Source organism: Haemaphysalis longicornis, unplaced genomic scaffold (assembly GCF_048455015.1).
Source record: "Haemaphysalis longicornis isolate Haplotype H1 unplaced genomic scaffold, Haemaphysalis longicornis Haplotype H1 scaffold_2, whole genome shotgun sequence".
NCBI lineage: Eukaryota > Metazoa > Arthropoda > Arachnida > Ixodida > Ixodidae > Haemaphysalis > Haemaphysalis longicornis.
This window is the reverse complement of record NW_027526295.1, coordinates 13,423,848-13,442,911: the sequence shown is the minus strand read 5'-3', so window position 1 is coordinate 13,442,911 and position 19,064 is coordinate 13,423,848. Positions and strand designations below refer to the sequence as shown.

Genomic DNA, 19,064 nt, shown 5'->3' with positions numbered 1-19,064 from the left:
CCCTGCATCAAGATCCTGGGCCTACTAACACCAAAACTGACCTATCGTTACAGCGCCTCAAACACAGCATGAATCAAATCATACACATGATCAGGCGAGTTGCCACCAAGACGCGAGGCCTCAAGGGATCCGATACCTTTCGATTAATTGAAGCTTTTGTTCTCCCGAATCGCTTACGTCAACGCCCTCTGTCTTGTCCTAGGCAAGGAGGACATAAATATCTTAAAAATCTAACTGCGCGCAAATTAACGAGGACGTGAACACACTGAAGACATCACAGGCGCAGACTCACAACTGGTTTACTGTTACAAAATCAGAACATTAAATACCCAGGCGCCCCACATACGTCACATTCTCAGCGCTATCGGCTGCACACACAAAAAATAAAAATAAAAATAAATAAAAAATCAAAAGCACACGAATGACAGATAATTCCGCGACGATAACACCATCACACATGAAATATCCTCCCCCTCTTCACCACGCATGCCCTGAAGAGGCTTCAAATTCATGTTTAGTGCCCATCTATGTAAGCAACTTCGCGACTAAGCAAGGCAATAGATGGGTGACTAATACAATCTGAACCAGCTTTTAAAATGTGTCTGGCTTCGACAATTTCTCTTGTCTGCCGATTCTTATGCCTGAATAAAATGGTTGTGCGCTCAAACACAGGGGTACATTCAGGGGTACATTCAGGCACGCATGCGCGGCAATGGGAAGACATGTGGCTCAGGTCCCGTTTTTCTTTCGAATAGTTATGTTCCTTAAGTCTTGTATTTAAACAACGCCCGGTTTGGCCAATGTATACCTTGCCACATACAAGTCGTATGGAATAAACAACCCCCGTAGCACATTGGACGAACTTCTTTTTGTGATTAATACCACATGCTCCTTGACGTTTTCCTGCCCTTTTGTTCACTTTTGGGCAGATCTTACTTAACTTATTAGGAGCTGAAAACACTATTTTTACGTCATACCGCCCGGCCGCTCGTTTTATACCATGTGACATCTTGTGAACATAGGGCACCACGGCAAAGTTTTTCGGCTTTTCTTTTGGTGGTATGGCCCCCCTATCCGACTTTACCCACTTTACCAGCTTTTCACTTGCTCTAGAAATAACATGATCAGGATACCCGGATTTTTTTAGCTTCTCCACCTGCTGTAAGACACTTTCGGGCATTGAATGCTCACACGATTTTGAAATGGCCGACTTCAAGCAGGAAAGTGCAATACCCTGCTTCACCACTTTCGAGTGCACCGACTCAAAGCTTAAAAGGGCTTTTACAGACCTGGGAGCGTACGCGTAGCACATGTGCCCTTCTCCAAAAGTCATCCTTAAATCCAAAAACTAGAGCACTCTATCTCTAGGTAATTCGAAGGTAAATCGAAGACCCTGACCACACTCTTTGAAAACCTTTAGTACGTCGGGGCAAATTCTGCAGGAGGGCCTGTCTACCACCACAAGAAAATCATCCACATACCGGAACACTTTTACAACAAGCCCCTCAAGCTTCTCATTCAGACACCTATCCACACCTCCCAAAAAGATATTACTGAGAACAGGGGCCACTCGGGACCCTATGCACACGCCACTCATCTGAATAAATGCTCCTCCTTTCCACTCGACCACAGTGGAGGCCAGGTAGAAGGACAACAGTTCTAAAAAGGAATTCAGCAACATCCCGCACCTACCAATGAATGCACACTCGTCGTTGTCCTGTGTTATGCGTTTCTTTACACTGCTCATTAATGCGTCATGCGGCATACAGTAATAAAGATCCTCCACATCAATGCTGAACGCATCAAGACTTCCATTGTCAAGTTCCCCCATACTCTTGACGACCTCTGCTGAGTTGGGGACCAGGTACTGGTCATTGACATGTAAAGTGTCTAGAAGTTTCATAAGAAACCCTGACACAGCCCGCTGCCATGTTCCGCGTTCGGAGACAATTGCTCTAAATGGAATGCCCGGTTTATGCGTCTTCGCATTGAAGAAAATGTCAAGCTTAGTTCCCTTTTGTGCTTTAACGGAAGACGCCAGACGCTCTAGATTATTACTACGCAAAAGCGCGATAGCACGTTCCTTCAGTCGTTCTGCCTTAACGGAAGTAGAAACAAAGTTCTTTGCTACAGCAGCGCTGGCTTTCTCGTTATAAACACCTTCAGGCATAACTACGAAATGGCCTTCTTTGTCAGCCACAGTCACCTTTAGCTGCGACGACACCAGGTAGTCCACAGTTTTTTGAACATTGGTCGACTTCCGTTGCCTGGCTCCTCCCCTTTCCAGGACGTCCACACCCTCCGCGATGCACCGCGCACGAACATCCTCAGGCACCAGGCTCGCAACTTTTCCTCACCGTTGCAAGTTTTTCAGCTGGGGCCAGGGCGGGCTCAAGGCCAATCTTCGGTCCGAGCCGCAGCACCCGCTGGTGTTCCTCTGGGATTACAACATCCCCGAGAACGTGAAGCCGCCCTTCCTCAGCACGAGTCTTCTTTTTGAAGGGTAGCGAGTGGCGGGAGAAGCTCCAAAGGGCTTCCATCGCCTGGTCTGCCGTTTTGCACCATCCACGAAACTCCCTGCTGTCGAAGGATCCATTTTTTGCCCGGCGCATCACACGCAGATGGTCCTTGAAGAATCTGGCCTGGTGCCACCATTCGGACCGCAGCATCTTGTAAAGCTGGTTTAGATTGTATTAGTCACCCATCTATTGCCTTGCTTAGTCGCGAAGTTGCCTACATAGATGGGCACTAAACATGAATTTGAAGCATCTTCAGGGCATGCGTGGTGAAGAGGGGGAGGATATTTCATGTGTGATGGTGTTATCGTCGCGGAATTATCTGTCATTCGTGTGCTTCTGAGTTTTTATTTATTTTTATTTTTTTGTGTGTGCAGCCGATAGCACTGAGAATGTGACGTATGTGGGGCGCCTGGGTATTTATTGTTCTGATTTTGTAACAATAAACCAGTTGTGAGTCTGCGCCTGTGGTGTCTTCAGTGTGTTCACGTCCTCGTTAATTTGCGCGCAGTTGTATTTTTAAGATGCGTCAATACCAACTTGCCCAACGGTCGACCCTTTTGACATAAATATGCTTTATATAATTGAAGTTTATTGAAGGGTAAGCATACATATAAATGAACAGATAAGAAATATGCTTTATATAATTGAAGTTCATTGAAGGGTAAGCATACATATAAATGAACAGATAAGCGGTGTACAATGATTAGAAAGGTGGTTGAGCAGGCCATTGGATGTCCCCTGACTGCGTCCACAGAGAGGCTGCTTAGCACGGGTCTTTATACATGCTGGAAGAGCTGATAGGGGGTCATTTTTCTATCGGGAAGCTCGAAATGAGCAGAACTGCGGCGGGTCGCCCCATCCTTCACCAGATTGGCTGGGCAGCACAGAACGTCACTCCGCTTGATGTACTCCTCGTCATTTGGTCACAAGAACTAAAGATGCTCCCTTTTCTTATAGAAATATGGACTCCTCACACGACGAGGGTCGCCGACAAGAATGGGCTCTCGCGCTCAACACCACCCTCGGTGGGATGATGCAGTTACCTACACAGACAACTCCCAATATCGCGGGCAGCAGTATGCAGTCTTCGTGGCTACCTCCAGAACCAGTCTCCTTGCTTGTGCCTCACTCAAGACCGAAGACATCACGGCAGCAGAAGAGGCAGCCATCTGCGTTGGCTCTCACTCAACCAGGGGTTCGTAAGGTGCTCGCCGAATCCCAAGAAGCCTACCTGCAAAACCAGTCGGGTGTGGTGTCCCGATCTGCACTGCGTGTGCTAAAAACCACCCAAATGGTTCCATTCAGCTCACCTGGACACCCACTCACGCTTGCATGGAGGGCAACGAATACGCCCACCAAGCCGGCACTCCCCCCCACTCCCCCCCACTGCCCCCCTGTGCTATGGAGCTGCACGAGGACAGTCACCCGCTTGCCCCCTTCAGGGACATAACCTAGCATTGTCGCCTTCTGAGACAGACCCTAGCTTCACCTTACCCTGACCTTTGCATAGCACAACAAACTACCCTACGGCTCATACACTCCGGCTCCTTCCCACACCCTACGCGTCTTCATTTAATGTACCCGAATCGCTACGACGCTGAATCTAAATTTTGCTCAGAAGTAGGAACACCCTGCCAGATAATCGGTGTGTGCGACGTTAGCTCTGAGTATCCTCCTCTCTTTCCGTCAACCATCCAACAACATCAATGGGAGATGCTGCTGTCCAGCCCCTCTCTGCTTACCCAGCTTCAGCTGGTGGGCAGAGCACAGTCGGCGCAGACTGTATATGGGCTACAGTGAAGAAGGAACCACTCCGCATAGCCGTACTCTGGGCCGTTCAGAAATATGAATAGAAGTATTTCCTTCTTCTTCTCCTCCTTCTGCTCCTCCTTCGTTTTTTCCGCCGATCTCGTCACTTCCGCGGCGACGGCAGAGACTGAGAAATGATATAGTCTAACACCGTGTTTTAGATTTATTTTATAAAAAAAGAATTTCCACTCATGTGGTACACCAATACAACTCAACTAACCACTGTTCATGCATCATGCTATAATTGAAGCTTACCAAGAATATCTCTTTGAAGTAATAGAGGGTGTGGTTAAGTGCATTTCACTTTTCTCTGGTTTCACTATTTGTAGAGCCACGTACGTGAGTGAATTGAAGTGACGTCGCATGGGTAATCGTCGTGGGTTCAGTTTAAAGCTTTGATTTCTAATCCCATTCACAGGGTGGATTGGCGCTAATTTTTTTTACTTACCCCCCTCCTGCCTGTAACGCCTCAACGGCCCTGAGAGTAAAATAAATGAAATAAAATGATCTCGTCTGCCCATCTAACGTTCTGCTGCCCCTGCCACACTTGCCATGTCTAAGGATCCACTCTGTTACCCTTAATGAACAACGATTTTCTTGCCTTCGCATTACATGCCATGCCCACACACATTTCTTCTTAATTTCTACTAATATGTCCTGAACATGGGTTTGTTACCTGACCCACTCCTTGTCCCTTAATGTTGCAGCTATGATCTTCCGTTCCATTGCTCGCTGAGTCGTCCTCAATTTAAGTTGAACCCTCTTGGTGAGCCTCCAAGTTTCGGCCCAGTAGGTGAGTACTGGTAAGATGCAGCTTTCTTCTTCAGGGACAACGGTAGGCTGCCATTCGTTATCTTGGAGTGCCTGCCGAATGCACTCCACCCCATTCTTATCCTTGTAATCATCTCTGCCTCACGGTTGGGATCCGGGGTCACTACTTGGCCTAAGTAGATATATTCGCTTACCACTTCCACCGTCTCTCCACCGATCTCAACGCCTTAGCCAGTGAGCATCCGCGGCGGGTTCGCTGAAAATTAGGGCCATGGCGCTGATTATCATCGCTATAAATTAGTATGCTTGGCGGAGGAAAAAGTTAATTGATTTCAAAACGTAGATCTTCGTATTCTCTGGAATGAGAGGAGCGCTCATTCCAGAGCCCCTGCAGCTCATTCTAGAGACCCTCTCGACCAGTCTGCGCTGATCTTCCAGGGCTGAGCTGTACAGCTCGGTTTCGCAGTTTTCGGTCGTTGAATTGACGTTCACGGGAACTGTCTTAGTTTTGGGACAGGCCCATGTGACGTGGTAAAGAGTAGCTTTTTATCTCCCGCATTTATTTGAAGGGTAAACTACAGGGTATATCTAGTGCAGGACGCTGACATGTGGGTGGGTGCGGGTTTGTCTGCAGTAGGCGCCATTCTCACTGTTTCCTCTTTGGTTAGCTGTTTGTGCGGCGAAGGAAACGAGCGGCTACTTAAAGGCTGATGTTGTAGATTGCCATGGTATGTCAGAAGGATTGGCGCTGGAACCGAGCTTAATTATCCGGACCCGTGGCGGGGTCCGTGTAGCCATGGCTCGTGCTGATGCATGTCCTCATTCGTTCCCGTCCAGGGCGCTGTGTCCTGTTGTCCAGATTACTAAGGTTGACTGGGCGAATGTGTGGTCAGTACTCGATGAGCGATTTCGGATACGCGGCTAAATTTAGCTACGACAGCTGCTTGTCTGCCTCGCAGGGCTGACGTGATGGCTAGTGCCGTTTACTCTGCTTCCAGAGGCCGTGGTGCATTCACGGTTGTCGTAGCTCGTTCTCGCATCAATAACACTGATGGCCTCCTTATTTGGGAAGCTGGCTGCGTCTTTTGAATAACAGAATTCGATTTGTTGAGCGCGGGCGCGTGCTAGATCTCGTCCCTGCTGGTTGTATTCAGGTGTGCCTTCTGGCCGCCCTTTCGTGACGGGTGGAGACAGCCTTTGCCTCGCCACCCCGACCGGTTTTCGGAGCCACCGTCCGTTTCCCCTCTCTTCGCAGCGCTACCATAGAGAAATAAGTATTTCTTTCTCTATGGCGCTACCGAATAGCGGCCGCGCGTTTTCATTTTGCGTCGCTGCCTGCTCATAATGCCTTGTTGCTGCGTTCTGCTGCAGCGCAAACCACAGCAGGAATGGGTGAAAGCTGTTTCGCTCCCCAACAAAACCGAAAATACTCCACTGGATCGTATAAGTGAAGCGTGGTAAGTGGCATTCTACGAAAGCATCGTGCGTATTGTCTCCACCCCGGAATCCAGTTTAGAAAACATTTGTCGATTTTTTTTGTTGAAATGAGATTGACATTTTTGTTGTTTTTATTCGTATTTTTTGGCATTTTGTTCCTCGTCCTGCTTGTAGTAACATGCACTGGAACAGACTTCTATCTCTTCTAGTGCATTTTGGGTTTCCTCTGCTTGTTTTCTCATATGCATCATTTATAACTTGCATCACGTTTTACACTTTGAGCCCTATTACTGTGATGCCCAAAAGTGGACGCTCCTCCAATGAACAAATAAACTAGTGGCTTCATACGTCGCTTGCCCGTTTCAAAAACTTTACGTTTTCTTGTTGGCATATTGTGTGATCTTTTTTTCTGTTTTGTTTTTGGATAATCGGGTTGGGATGAGGAATATATACCTTTTTCTATATTCCGTCGCATCATTATATTTTTATATATTTATTATTTATTTTTTTCTAATCCTGTTAGCCCTTGCGAGCTGTTAGGTGTGGGAGGAAAGTAAGTTTTCACGAACACATAACGCCAGTTCGCAATAGACAAACAATGAATTCAGAAAGCACAGAATGACACCCTACGCTCTAATGATTCAGTTGGATGTGTCAGTAAATACATCCGCGTCAAGGTTGTACCACTCGTCTATAGTTTTTACAAGAAAATAAAATTTGACGACATCAACGCATGGCACATACGGCATCACTGGATGAGAGAGAGAGGATGAAACGAAATACATAGGCGTAACAAACGAAACCCATAGCAAAGAAAAAATTGCTGTGGTTTAGCTTTCGTTAACCCTAATTGATTCCAAAAGCTTCACTGCCCTGGCTATGCCCAGAGTGAGGTCTGGTCGAGGTGCGGTTTCGCAACGATATACAGACATGTTTGCAATGCATACACTGCCCATTCATCATATATTTTCACCTCACGGTGTTGTTTAAACCTCGCCTCTGTACGAGCGACAAGAGCTGGATCTTCGTCTTCTTACATCGCACACGGCTCTGCCGCACGTGGCCTCCTGGTCTTCCTTTGTGGCGCGCGGTTATCGCTGCGGCGGTGGCCTCCTCGCCTTCCTCCGTCAGGTGGCGACAGGGGTCCCAGGCACGCCTCCGTTCCCTCCTCGCCTATCGCTCTACAGAAGGGTTGCAAGCTGGGCCGGTTGGAAAAAACATTCTTGGATGAAACCAGCACCAACTTAAACAAATACAAAAGATTTGGAAAACAAGTTGTATCAACGTGGGTTTGAGAGAAGCATGAATTGTCATTAATGCCCGCCCCTCATCCCATATTTCTCCGCATTGTACGGAATGCACCGGATGTAAACCTAATGTTAACCTAAACCTGACATTTTATTTAGGCACCGTGAGCCCCAGCCCCGCGAAATCATGGAAGTCTTCCACATAAAAGAAAGAGGACACAGGTGTCAGCCAAGCAAGGATGTGTCTTTATCCCGAAGATATTGCATGTATACATGGGCCTTGGTGCAGCCGGTGTATATCTAGTTACCTCATCACAGTGGCTGTTGTAAACTTGTTTTGCTCATTCGCAGTATCTTTTGCTGTTTCGTGTTAAGTATTTATATTCACCCTTCTTGATATTAATCCTTAGTTTTATACCCGCGGCAGTTCTTGTGTTCCACTTCCTTTGTCTTTGTTTAAGTTTTCAGTGGTTTCGTCTGAAAATAAGCCTGTCCCCGCCACCGGGCTGCTGCTCCGTGCCGGGCGCTGCGGAAGGAGGTTTGACCTCCACCTCTCAAAGTCAAAACTAGTAACTCTGCGAAGGCTGCCCAGGGGTAGCGCAGTGTAGCTGTCGCTACAAAAAACAAAAATGGAAAATACCACTGTGCATGAAGGTACTAAAAAACTGACGCAGAAAAAAAAGCGAACTAATACAGGCACCAAAAAGCAATAATGAGGCCCTCAAATATGCAATCTCTTTTGAATGGAACAACAGACTCAACTGGCTTACGCAGGTGTCTTCCCTGCCCGCAATGTGAAAAGATTCAACAACTTCACGTGTAGTCTGTGGACCATGCCTAAACAAAGTGGTAGTGCCGTGTAGATTCAGTGAGGAGCCACATTTAACACAATGTGAAGGCAAATGAGAGGAGGGTGCATCTTTGAATGATACCTGATGCTTATTCAGGCACCGGCTCGTTTGGCCCACGTACGTTCGCCCTCACGACGGCGGAAAACTGTAAACAACACCCGCTGCACACGCAAAATAGCGGTTTGTATGTTTAACACCGTAGCCTACGACTTGTTTATCAGGACTGCGCTTTGTCCTACTAGTATCAACTTCGGCTCAAACAGAGCGGAGCTTATTGCGGGCCGTTATAGCAACCTGCACACCATAACGCAAACCACCTTTTTGCAGCTTATGCATGATGGTGTGGGGGCGCCGATATGGTCGTGCGGCTGACCCTACATTTACTTACTGAGGAGGGTTCGGTGGCAGCAGAAGCCCCGCGAGTCGGGGAACGCCCGTGGAATGTGGCCGAGCAGCGCTGAAGCCTGGGTGTTCTCTTTGTGGCGCGTGGCTCGTGGTGCCTGTCGAGGCCACGCGCTGGTGACGCTGGCAGAGCGGTCCATGGTGATGATAGTGGCCGCTACGTGGCTTCCCCCCTAGCGCGGAGTGCGGTAAGATGAAAACAAAAACAAGAGTAGCTAGCCAGGTAAGCAATGTACAGGGTCCACAGTCAAGGTCCTTAATCAGTCCAAGTCAAAGGGATCAGGTATATTCAAGTGGTCATGTCCAGTTCCTAAACAGATTCCCGTAACAGTCCAGGTTGTCATGAGAACGTCCGGAGGGCATTGCAGCCTCCGGTGGCCTGGGCTGAGAGTGGAGTAGCGGACGAATTTGAGCACAAATCGGCTGGTCCGCTGCCAGGCTACCGCGAATTTCCACATTAACGCAGGTGATGGCAGTGCCTAGTGATCAGTTTAGTCTAGAATTGAGCGTGCTTAATCTGAAAAGTACAGGAAATGACTAAAATGTTTCGCGTGCTCACGTTTCAATAAATGTAGCTGTAAAAAGTTGTTTCCTGATTGGCTGGTTTATCACGGGGCTTGGTCCTGTCGCGTTGACGGAACGGAAACGTAGAGCTCGGCTTATCGTCACCGTCGCACCGTTTTCGGTAAGAAATCGATTGAAAAACCGTCGCCCATGACGGAAGTCAGTGACTTGACGGTGACATGATGGGGTAAAAAACAGCTGTGGGAATGATGGCTAACACCGCCTCTCCGTCACCGTTTTTCGTTATGCCACTATACTGTTCTCCGTCTCCGGGTATAGACATTTTGGAACAGTGTGGCGTAGCCGTGGATTGTGTAAGGGATGTAATATACGTCCATGATTCTCTCTTGTCCATGCTTGAGGAGGGTTTGAGTGCACGGTCCGCCGGCACGTTGAGGGTATCGGAAACTGTCATTCGGGGACTCTCCGCTGGATTTGGTCCAGTAGTTGCACGAGACGCCACTCTTAACAACTTCGACGCTATTATTGAGGCTTTTGCCGTGTTCTTTTATTATCGTCCTTCACTGCATTGTTCCGACGAAACAAGGGCGCGCCGAACTGTGGGCGATAAATGACTCACCTACGCCGGTGGTGATACCAGGTGGTTTGAAGCTCGCGTACTTCGATGAGTACGTGAGCAGTTCAGAAGCGAACACTCTGATCAGTCGGCGCACCCTTCCCACGAGGAATAACATTCCTTTACTTTTTCAAGGGGAAGGGAGACTGGGCCTCAGTACAGGCCGCCGTCAGGCCCCCGTAGCCGCAGCGCCCGGGAGATCAGGCACTCCTGATCCCCGAGCTCGTAGCTGGTCAGCCTAGGTTCCCACTGATCCTGCGTACGTGATGGAGGCGATGTAGGTGTAGGTTTGGGATGTTGGACGCACAAGGTGATAAGTGGTGTTTGGTGTTTTGCATGCTGCGCAGTTGTAGGCAAAAACAGGTGGTGAAATGTGATGTAAAATTGTCATTTTGTAGTCAATCTGGGTTTAGATTCGCCGCCAGATTCGTGAGTCTTGTGTACTGACCCCTTGGTATTGAGGGATAGGTTAGGAGGATGGTAAATGAGGTGTTCCCGGGGATAATGTGTCCGTGTATGTTTCCGGAACATGCCTGGCGATTGCAGGTGTGTCGCAGGCCTCCGTTGGGAATGCCGGGCGTGAGCCCCCGGAAGCGGCGTGAGCCCCCTCATAACCAGGGAGGGATGCATGACCAGGCGTCCAAACAATGTATATGTAGAATGCAGAATGTACAAACTTATTTCAGACAACCAGAAAAACACGAGGTGCTTGGGGAACCGGCGTAAAGGCACGGAAGACCTGACAAAGCGCCGATTCACCCACTACACAGGCATAAATCACCAGTCATACCTGACTGGTGATAAGGTAGGGTTGGGTAAGATAGAAAAGATAAAGAAAACGTGCATCGCATCGCATTTAAGAAACACAAATGTTATGCCAAGGCATTGGACTGGGCCAGTTGGTATATGTTTGAATGGAAGAAAAAAATCGCGCCAATCATCCCTGTGAATGTGGTTGGAAAGCAAAGCTGTAAACGGCGCCCACAATGTTTACCCAAACGATAGTGAAACCAGAGAGAAGGGAAATGCACTTAACCATAGCCTTTATTACTTCATAGAGATATTCTTTGTCAGGTTAAATCAAGGCATTATGCATGAACGGTGGTTGGTTGAGTTGTATTGGTGTAGCACATGAGCGGAAACTCTCTTTATAAAATTAAAGGAAGCTCACACCCAGTGTTGGACGATCTCACTTCTCTGTCTCCGCCGCCCCGGACGCAGGCGACGAGAACGGCCGCAAAAACAGAAGACGAGGAGGAGCAGAAGGAGGACGAGGAGGAGTAAATACTTCTATTAAGATTTTCGAACGGCCCAGAGTGCGGCCCAGGGGAGTGGTTCCTTCTTCACTGGAGCCCACATGCAGTCCGCTCTGCCTGTGCTCTGTCCACCAGCTGAAGCAGGGTATGCAGAGGGGGGCTGTACAGCAACATCGCCCATTGCTTTTGTTGGGTATTTGACGGAGAGAGAGGAGGGGGATCAGGGCTAAAGTCGCACACCTCGCTTATGTGGCGGGTTGTTCCTACTTCTGAGCAAAATTTACATTCAGCTTCGCATAGAGACTCGGGTGTATTAAGTGAAGACGCATCGTGTGTGGGAAGGCGCCGGATTGTATGAGCCGTAGAGTAGTTTGTTGTTCTCTCGAAAGGTCAGGGTAAGGCGAAGGTAGGGTCTCTCTCTGAATGCGATAATGCTGGGTTATGTCCCTGAACCAGAAAACCGGGTGACTGTCCTCGTGCAGCTCCATAGCGCGGGGGCAGAAGCGCACGCTTGTTGGTGGGCGTCTTCGTTGCCCTCCATGGAAGAGTGAGCGGGTGTCCAGATAGCTGAATGGAACCATTTGGGAGTGGCCTTTCAGCAGACGCAGTGCCGGTAGGAAAATCCAACCCTACTGCTAATTCCGGTAGGCTTGTTGGGAATCGGTGACTACCTTCCGAACCCCTGGTTGAGTGAGAGAAAAGGCGATGGCTGCCTCTTCTGCTGCCGTCATGTCTTCCGCCTTGAGTGAGGCTTGAGTGAGGTTGCTTCTGGACGTAGCCACAATGATGGCGTACTGCTGCCCTCGATGTTGGAAGGCGCCTGTGTCGATAACAGCGTGATCACCACCGAGGGTGGTGTTGAGCGCTTGAGCCCGTGCTTTTCGGCGGCCCTCGTTGTGTGAGGAGTTTATACTTATAAGCAAAGGGAACATATTTAGTTCTTGTAGCCAAGAGTGCGGGAGTACATCAAGCGGGGTGACATTCTGTGCGGCCCAGCCAATATGGTGAAGGATGCGGAGACCCGCCACATATCTGCTGAGTCGAAGCTACTGGTTAGAAAGATGCCTTTCTATCAGCTCTTCTAGAATCTGTGGCCACAGATATTGTTAAGTATTTTAGTTCTTCACCCCTTCGTTTCTCATATGAATTACCCCAGAGTGGAACCATTAGGTGTTTAGACCTGGAATTGTCGTTCCGTGTGGACATGCATGTGTGCTGGACAATATGGATATATATGGATATATAAATGCCCAAAAACTTGTTCCGGTGTTTTGCTGGGTTCCAGGCCCCGCTGGGATTTCTGGCAATAAGGTTGCTGATGAGAGGGCCGCTGTTGCTGCACTCAGGAACATAGTGGACATAACAATACTACCACACAGTGACCTTAAGCCATAAATTCGACAACACCTTCGTAGGAAATGGCAAGCATACGGGAATGAACAGATAGATAACAAACTACACGTAATAAAGCCACACTTGGGACGGTACACATCTGACTCACACAACAGACACACAGAAGTCGCCTTGGCTAGGCTACGGATGGGGCACACCCATGCAACGCACTCGTATCTGCTCACGGGATGTTCAAGACCCCAGTGCAGCACGTGCGGAGAGGCCCTATCTGTAGTTCACATACTCATTCAATGCAAGGCACTTGACACCACACGACGCAAACACTTCCCACAACTTTACAGACAACACATCCCGTTTCACCCATCATATTTTTTAGGAGACAAGCCCATGTTTTAAAGCAAAGCTTTTTACCTCTACCCCGAAAGGGTTCTTTTGCGACCGTTGGTGTCACCAGAAAACGGCAGCGAACAAATAAAATAACTTACTGACACCGCCGGGAATCGCACCTGGAACTAATAGACTAACAAAGCGAGAGCCCGTTGTCATACCGCTTTAGCTACAAGCCCACGCGAGGACGGGAAGACAGCTGGTGTACTCACCAAGCGCATCTACGGGTTTTCCCCCTGCGTTCTCGCTGAATGCCACGTGAAAGCGTCACGCGACCACTCACGCCCGTCTAGCGGCCCTGTGCTCACCTTGCTCATGTGCTAAGAGTTACAAAAATTAAAGGAAGCTCACACCAATGTGGCATCTCACTTCTAGTACTCCAATGTGCTAAAGCCTGTGACCTCCAGTGTTCACGTAAAAAAATTACCGCTCCTTGTCGTCCGCCCTCACGTCAAATCAAGGAATACATTCAAATACTCCTTGATGGCCAGGCCATCACTCAAAGCCCCAGCATCAAGATCCTGGACCTACATCTCCAGGCCATCTTTGTAACCAGAAGGTCCGAATCACAACTGGGGTGGGTAACCGCATGCTTCACCACATTGGTTGGGCAGCCCAGAATGTCACTCTGCTTGACGTACTCCCAGACTCTTGGCGACTGAAACTAAGGATGCTCTCTTCGATTAGAAATATGAACCCCTCACATGACGAGGGTCACTGAAAGCATGGGCTCAAGCGCTAAACACCACCCTCGGTGGGGATCATGCAGTTATCCACACAGACGCCTCCAAACATCGAGGGCAGCAATACGCCATCATCGTGGCTACCTACAGAACCAACCTCCTTGCGTGTACCTCGCTTAGGACCCAAGAAATGACGGCAGCAGAAGAGGCAGCCATCACCTTGGCTCTGACTTAACCATGGGTTCGGAGGGTAGTAACCCATTCCCAGCAAGCCTAATGGAATTACCAGTCGGGTTGGGTGTCCTGACCTGCACTGTGCGGGCTAAAAAACCACTCCCCAAACGTTTTCATTCAGCTCATCTGTACACCCCTCACGCTTCAATGGAGGGCAACGAATGCGCCCACCCAACAAGCCTGCGCTATTACCTCCCGTGCTATGGAGCTGCACGACGGCAGTCACCCGTCTTCATGTTCAGGGAGATAACCCAGCATTATCGCCTTCTGAGACAGACCCTACCTTCGTCTTACCCTGACCTTTCCAGAGAACAACTACCCTACGGCTCATGCAATCTGGGCTCCTTCCCACAGTGTACGCGTCTTCACTTAATGCATCCGAATCGCTACGACGCTGAATGTAAACTTTGCTCAGAAGTAGGAACACTCCGCCGCGTAATCGGGGTGTGCGACTTTAGCCCTGAGCACCTCTTTCCCTCTCCTGAGCACCCTGAGCCCTCTATTTCCGTCAACTACCCAACAAGAGCAATGGGAGATGCTGCTGTGCAGGCCCTCTCTACCTACCCAGCTTCAGCAGGTGGACAGAACAGAGGCCGCGCGGACTGCATATGGGCCCCAAAGAAGAAGGAATCACTCCACTGGGCTACACTCTGGGCCGTTCAGAAATCTGAACAGAAGTTATTCTTCCTCCTCTATCGCCTCCTTGGTCTCTGCCGCAAATTTCGTTGCCTGCGTCCGCGGTGCAGAGACGGAGTAGTCAGATCGTCTAACACCGTGTTGGAGCTTACTTTAATTTTATAAAAAAGTTTCCACTCTTGTTTCCACCAATACAACTCAACCGACCACCGTTCAAGCATCATGCATTGATTTAACCTCACCAAGAATATCTCTTTGAAGGGACACTGAAGCGAATTTGTCAAGCTCCCGTTTTTGCTTGCACTGCGTAGACTGGCTCAAATTAGCACACTTTTCATCGTTTATCCGGTTGACAAATCGGTAATTATTTTACTATGGTCCCTAGTAATATGTGCTAGGGACCATAATTTTACAAAGCGCGAAAGAAGAAAAACTACCATGCGCTGTTTGCGGCGGCCGCACCAACTAAGCTGTGACGTTGGAAGTAGGGGGCACCGTGATTGGACGATGCCCAAGGTAAGCAATCAAACAAGTTTTGGTTTCGGTTCTGTAAAACAACATGTTTGACAACCGATGGCGTCGTGGGATGGGCATTCTCTATATCCCAGTAATCGTACTACCGCGCTTCTGCCATGTTGTCGGCTGTAAAATGCATAAGATAAGCCTCCCAGGACGGCTTGGAATGGTAGCATTCACTAGCCGAGGCCTACGCAGTGCATGAACGCCCTCCGCGTCCCCGCAAACGCACAAATGCATGCGATTTTCCCCCATATTTGGAGCTTGCCTCACTCATGCCTGTATCGTAAAAAGCGGGTTCGCACCAGGCCAAGGGTCTGTTGATTCTGGCCTGTGCCCACTGCCCGCAAGCAGTCGGTGCTTATGGCAACAGCACGCCAACAAGAACTCCCTAGCGCGCCAGTGCCAGGCTGCGCGAGTTCTGCGGACTATTTCGTGGAGCAGTGAACGTTGCGGTTCCCCCAAAATAGTGAACTCAGTATAGAAAATATCGGGGAAAAACGAAAAAAGTTACCTTATTAAAAAAAAAAGCTTGTACCCGCGGGGGATTCGAACTTGTGACGGGCAAAACACTTGCGCTGATATACCTAGCGCTCCAGACCACGACCGGCTATATTACAAAATATAGCCGGTCGTGCTCCAGACCACACGGCCACGGGTGAGAGCACAGCCTACAATGGAAATATAAGGTATATAATGTATAAACCGTTTACACTTTTATTTACTTTTAGTATTTCAAGCAGCTTAGGTAACTATTTGTTGTATTGCGCTCGTGCAGTAAGCGTCCCCCGAGTTTCCACAATAGCTTACGTCTCGCAATTGCACCTCTTAGACCGAAAAGCGTTCGCAGATGCGTCGTCGTGCTGCTGACCGCTGTGCTTGTTCGCCCAGCGCAAAAAAGTGCTTCGCGCACCCTAGTTTACGCTGTACGGTAAAAATGTCAGTTGATTTTATTTCCTTAGTACCTATATTGACTTCACTGACTCTTCTACCCCTTCAAGAGGCCTTCTATTTTCCTACTGGAGTACCAGTCAGCGAAGCTTCGTATGTGCGCTTTGTGCAGCGCTTGTGTGAAGCGACCTTGACTTGGAGCTAGATACAGAGTACAAACTACGAAGTAAAGAAAGGCACATTCTTCCATTCACAAACGTGTTGTGGCTTAGTTTCAACTGGTCGAGCGAATTGCCATGACCCGTCGGCGGCCGGCGGACTAAACGTTGGGCCGACTAACTCGGTCGCGGAAGGTAGGTGACCCGTGCAGTAGCGCAGCCAATTGCCAGCTTCTCTCCTGCTGACGTCACACGAAAACGCCAAAGAAAATGGGCGAGAGTGCAGAGAGGAGGACAGCATTTTCGAATTGATTTTTCTACTAAATAAAATCGCGTAAGCGCGCTCAGAGTGGTCGAAACAGGGTCTAGGGACTCCGGACTACAATTTGCGCTCGTAATCTCGCATTGTTTACAAATCACTACAGTGTCCTTTTAAAGTAATAAATGGTGTGGTTAAGTGCATTTCACTTCTCTCTGGTTTTACTATTTGTAGAGCGATGTGAGTTAATTTAAGTGACGTCGCATGGGTAATCGTTGTGGGTGCCGTTTACAGCTTTGCTTTCCAACCACATTCACGGGGTGGATTGGCGCGATTTTTTTTAATCAAGGTGTTTTTAAGTTTCTGACTGATGTCAAGTTTTTACATCTCATTTCTTACCATGCATCATGACAACCTGGCCCTTTACACTAGTCATCTACATTACCTTGAGTTTTACTTTATTTTTACTGAAATGGTTTACTTTTACATTCATGTCACTCAAATGAACTAACCATCCTTTGGCCCTCTTTGCCCTAAGTGGGACTTGCGCCATGAAAATACAAACATCATCATCATCGGGAAAAAATTCCCCCGCATTTCCCCGAAGGGGAGTATGAGGAAGTGCGAAGCACGGGGTGATGCTATGAGGGGGAGTTTGTTGAAGTTTGGTGGCATTTTGCCCGTTAGTTACATTAACACCCCCTCGTGATCACGTTCGGCTTAACACGCCTCGTTTGTCCCTCTGCGGAAATCTTGGTGAATTAACGTGTATGTTCGAGAGATGTTCGAGAGGGAATGTAATCACGTACACACACACACACACACACGCAAAGTAAAGTGAAACGACAGTATTTATTTCAGCACTTGTTTGTGTTGTCGTTGTATGCGACGGTCATTACGACCGCCTTGTGGTCGCTAAAGTGGACCGTTAAGGGTTGTTGCAGCCGCTATAACGCCGCTGAGTCGCCAACGCACGCCGCTGACGACGTAGTTTGAATGTGTTAAAGATATAAGGCGCGTTGCTAACACTGATATCAGCGTCGCGTCCGTCGCGTGCTCTGGAGCACACATCTGCAACGTCGTAGTGTACCCTGCTACCCTATACTCGGCGCGAGTCACCTCCATCGACAAGAAATCGGTGAACAAGTTGCACCGACAATGGGCGGTCTTCGTCTGGCGCTCCTCGTACGAGCCTATGAGACGCACAAATCTCTTTTGGGGACTAGATGCCGGCGGCCTAGGTCTGGTCCACGTGGAGATTAAGCTGACAGTCCAACGTTTTATGTATTTCCGAGACGAGTCCGACCCTTTTCTCCGTGGAGCACTCCAGTCAATCGGCTCTGCCCACATATCAAAGTGGCAGGTCACAACTGTTCAACTGCACCATGGCGCGCGAGCCGCCCCTTTCTATAGAGAAATCGCTGGCGCCATCACCCTACTGGAACAGCAGTTTTCATGGGACTACCTCCTAGCAGTTAAGCCCCGCCGGCTATACCGCGACCTTCTCGCAAAGCTCCTTCCCCCACCCCTGTACCGACAGCCACCAGTCGAGGCGGCTAAGCGGGGCGTACTAAAGAGAATCATGTGCCTGCCGATTCCGACTGGGACGAAAAACTTTTTCTGCCGTTTCCACTTCGGGGTGCTACCGGTAGGATCACGACAGGAAGAACGTGGCTTCTTTCTGCCGCGCGGTGCGGGCTGCTTCCTGTGCGGGAGGTTGGAGACGGCGGAGCATGTGTTCCTAGAATGCAACACTGCACGTTATTTCTGGGACGAGGTGCAGTGTTTTCTGGGCGTCCACTGGGACATTGACTGGGCAGGTCTCCGTTACCTGGACGTACCGATAGAACACTCGGAGCTGTGCGAATGCGTCATTACCCTTGGCCTACACGCACTGTGGCGTGCGCGAGTGGATGCGGTGGAGTGTACCCCCACCCCGAAGCCAGCGTGGAGGCATTTCGTCCACAAGATGGAGTGGACCGTCAGCGCGCTCGGGGCACCCGACTCAGACTCAGAACTAGGACAAGCCCTTGCGCGCTGCTGCCGTGCGACGGTAGCTTTTAAAACAAAGGAGCTGGAACGCTTTAAGTGGATATGAAGCCAGCAACAGGCTAGGCTGCAACGAAGCACAACTCCCCCTTTTTCCTTTTTTACCCGTAAATGTGATCTCTATAGTGTATGAGTGTGATTTCTATTGAACAGCGTAACACGCCAGTCAGGAAAGTGGCATCAACACTGTAACAAAGGCAGCAGCATGTATAGTAGTGTGTCTTGCCCAGTACATATTTGCCCTGTGCCTTGCCCTGTACATATTTATGATGTAAATAAACCTGGTTTTGTAAAAAAAAAAAAAAAGTCGCGTCCGTGGCGTAGTCGGTAGAGCGTCGCGCTGCGGCCGCAAAGTCCTCGGATCGAAACCTGGCGCCGGATGCAGTTATTTTTTTTTATATAGTGTAGTGGCCTGGCTGGCGCGCCGAGAGAGGGTGTTGCGAGCTGGAGAGTAGTAAAGGGGCT

The 19,064-nt window shown here is 49.1% G+C and overlaps 1 protein-coding gene across 1 annotated transcript in view; it reads left to right on the top strand.

The window, feature by feature from the left end:
• LOC144167833 (neprilysin-3-like) overlaps nucleotides 1–19,064 on the top strand; it is a 193,218-nt gene that overhangs the window by 50,286 nt on the left and 123,868 nt on the right. The window contains exon 4 of the mRNA XM_077696993.1: nucleotides 9,265–9,275. Coding sequence (XP_077553119.1) covers nucleotides 9,265–9,275 — 11 coding nt within the window. The remainder of the gene's footprint in view (nucleotides 1–9,264; nucleotides 9,276–19,064) is intronic.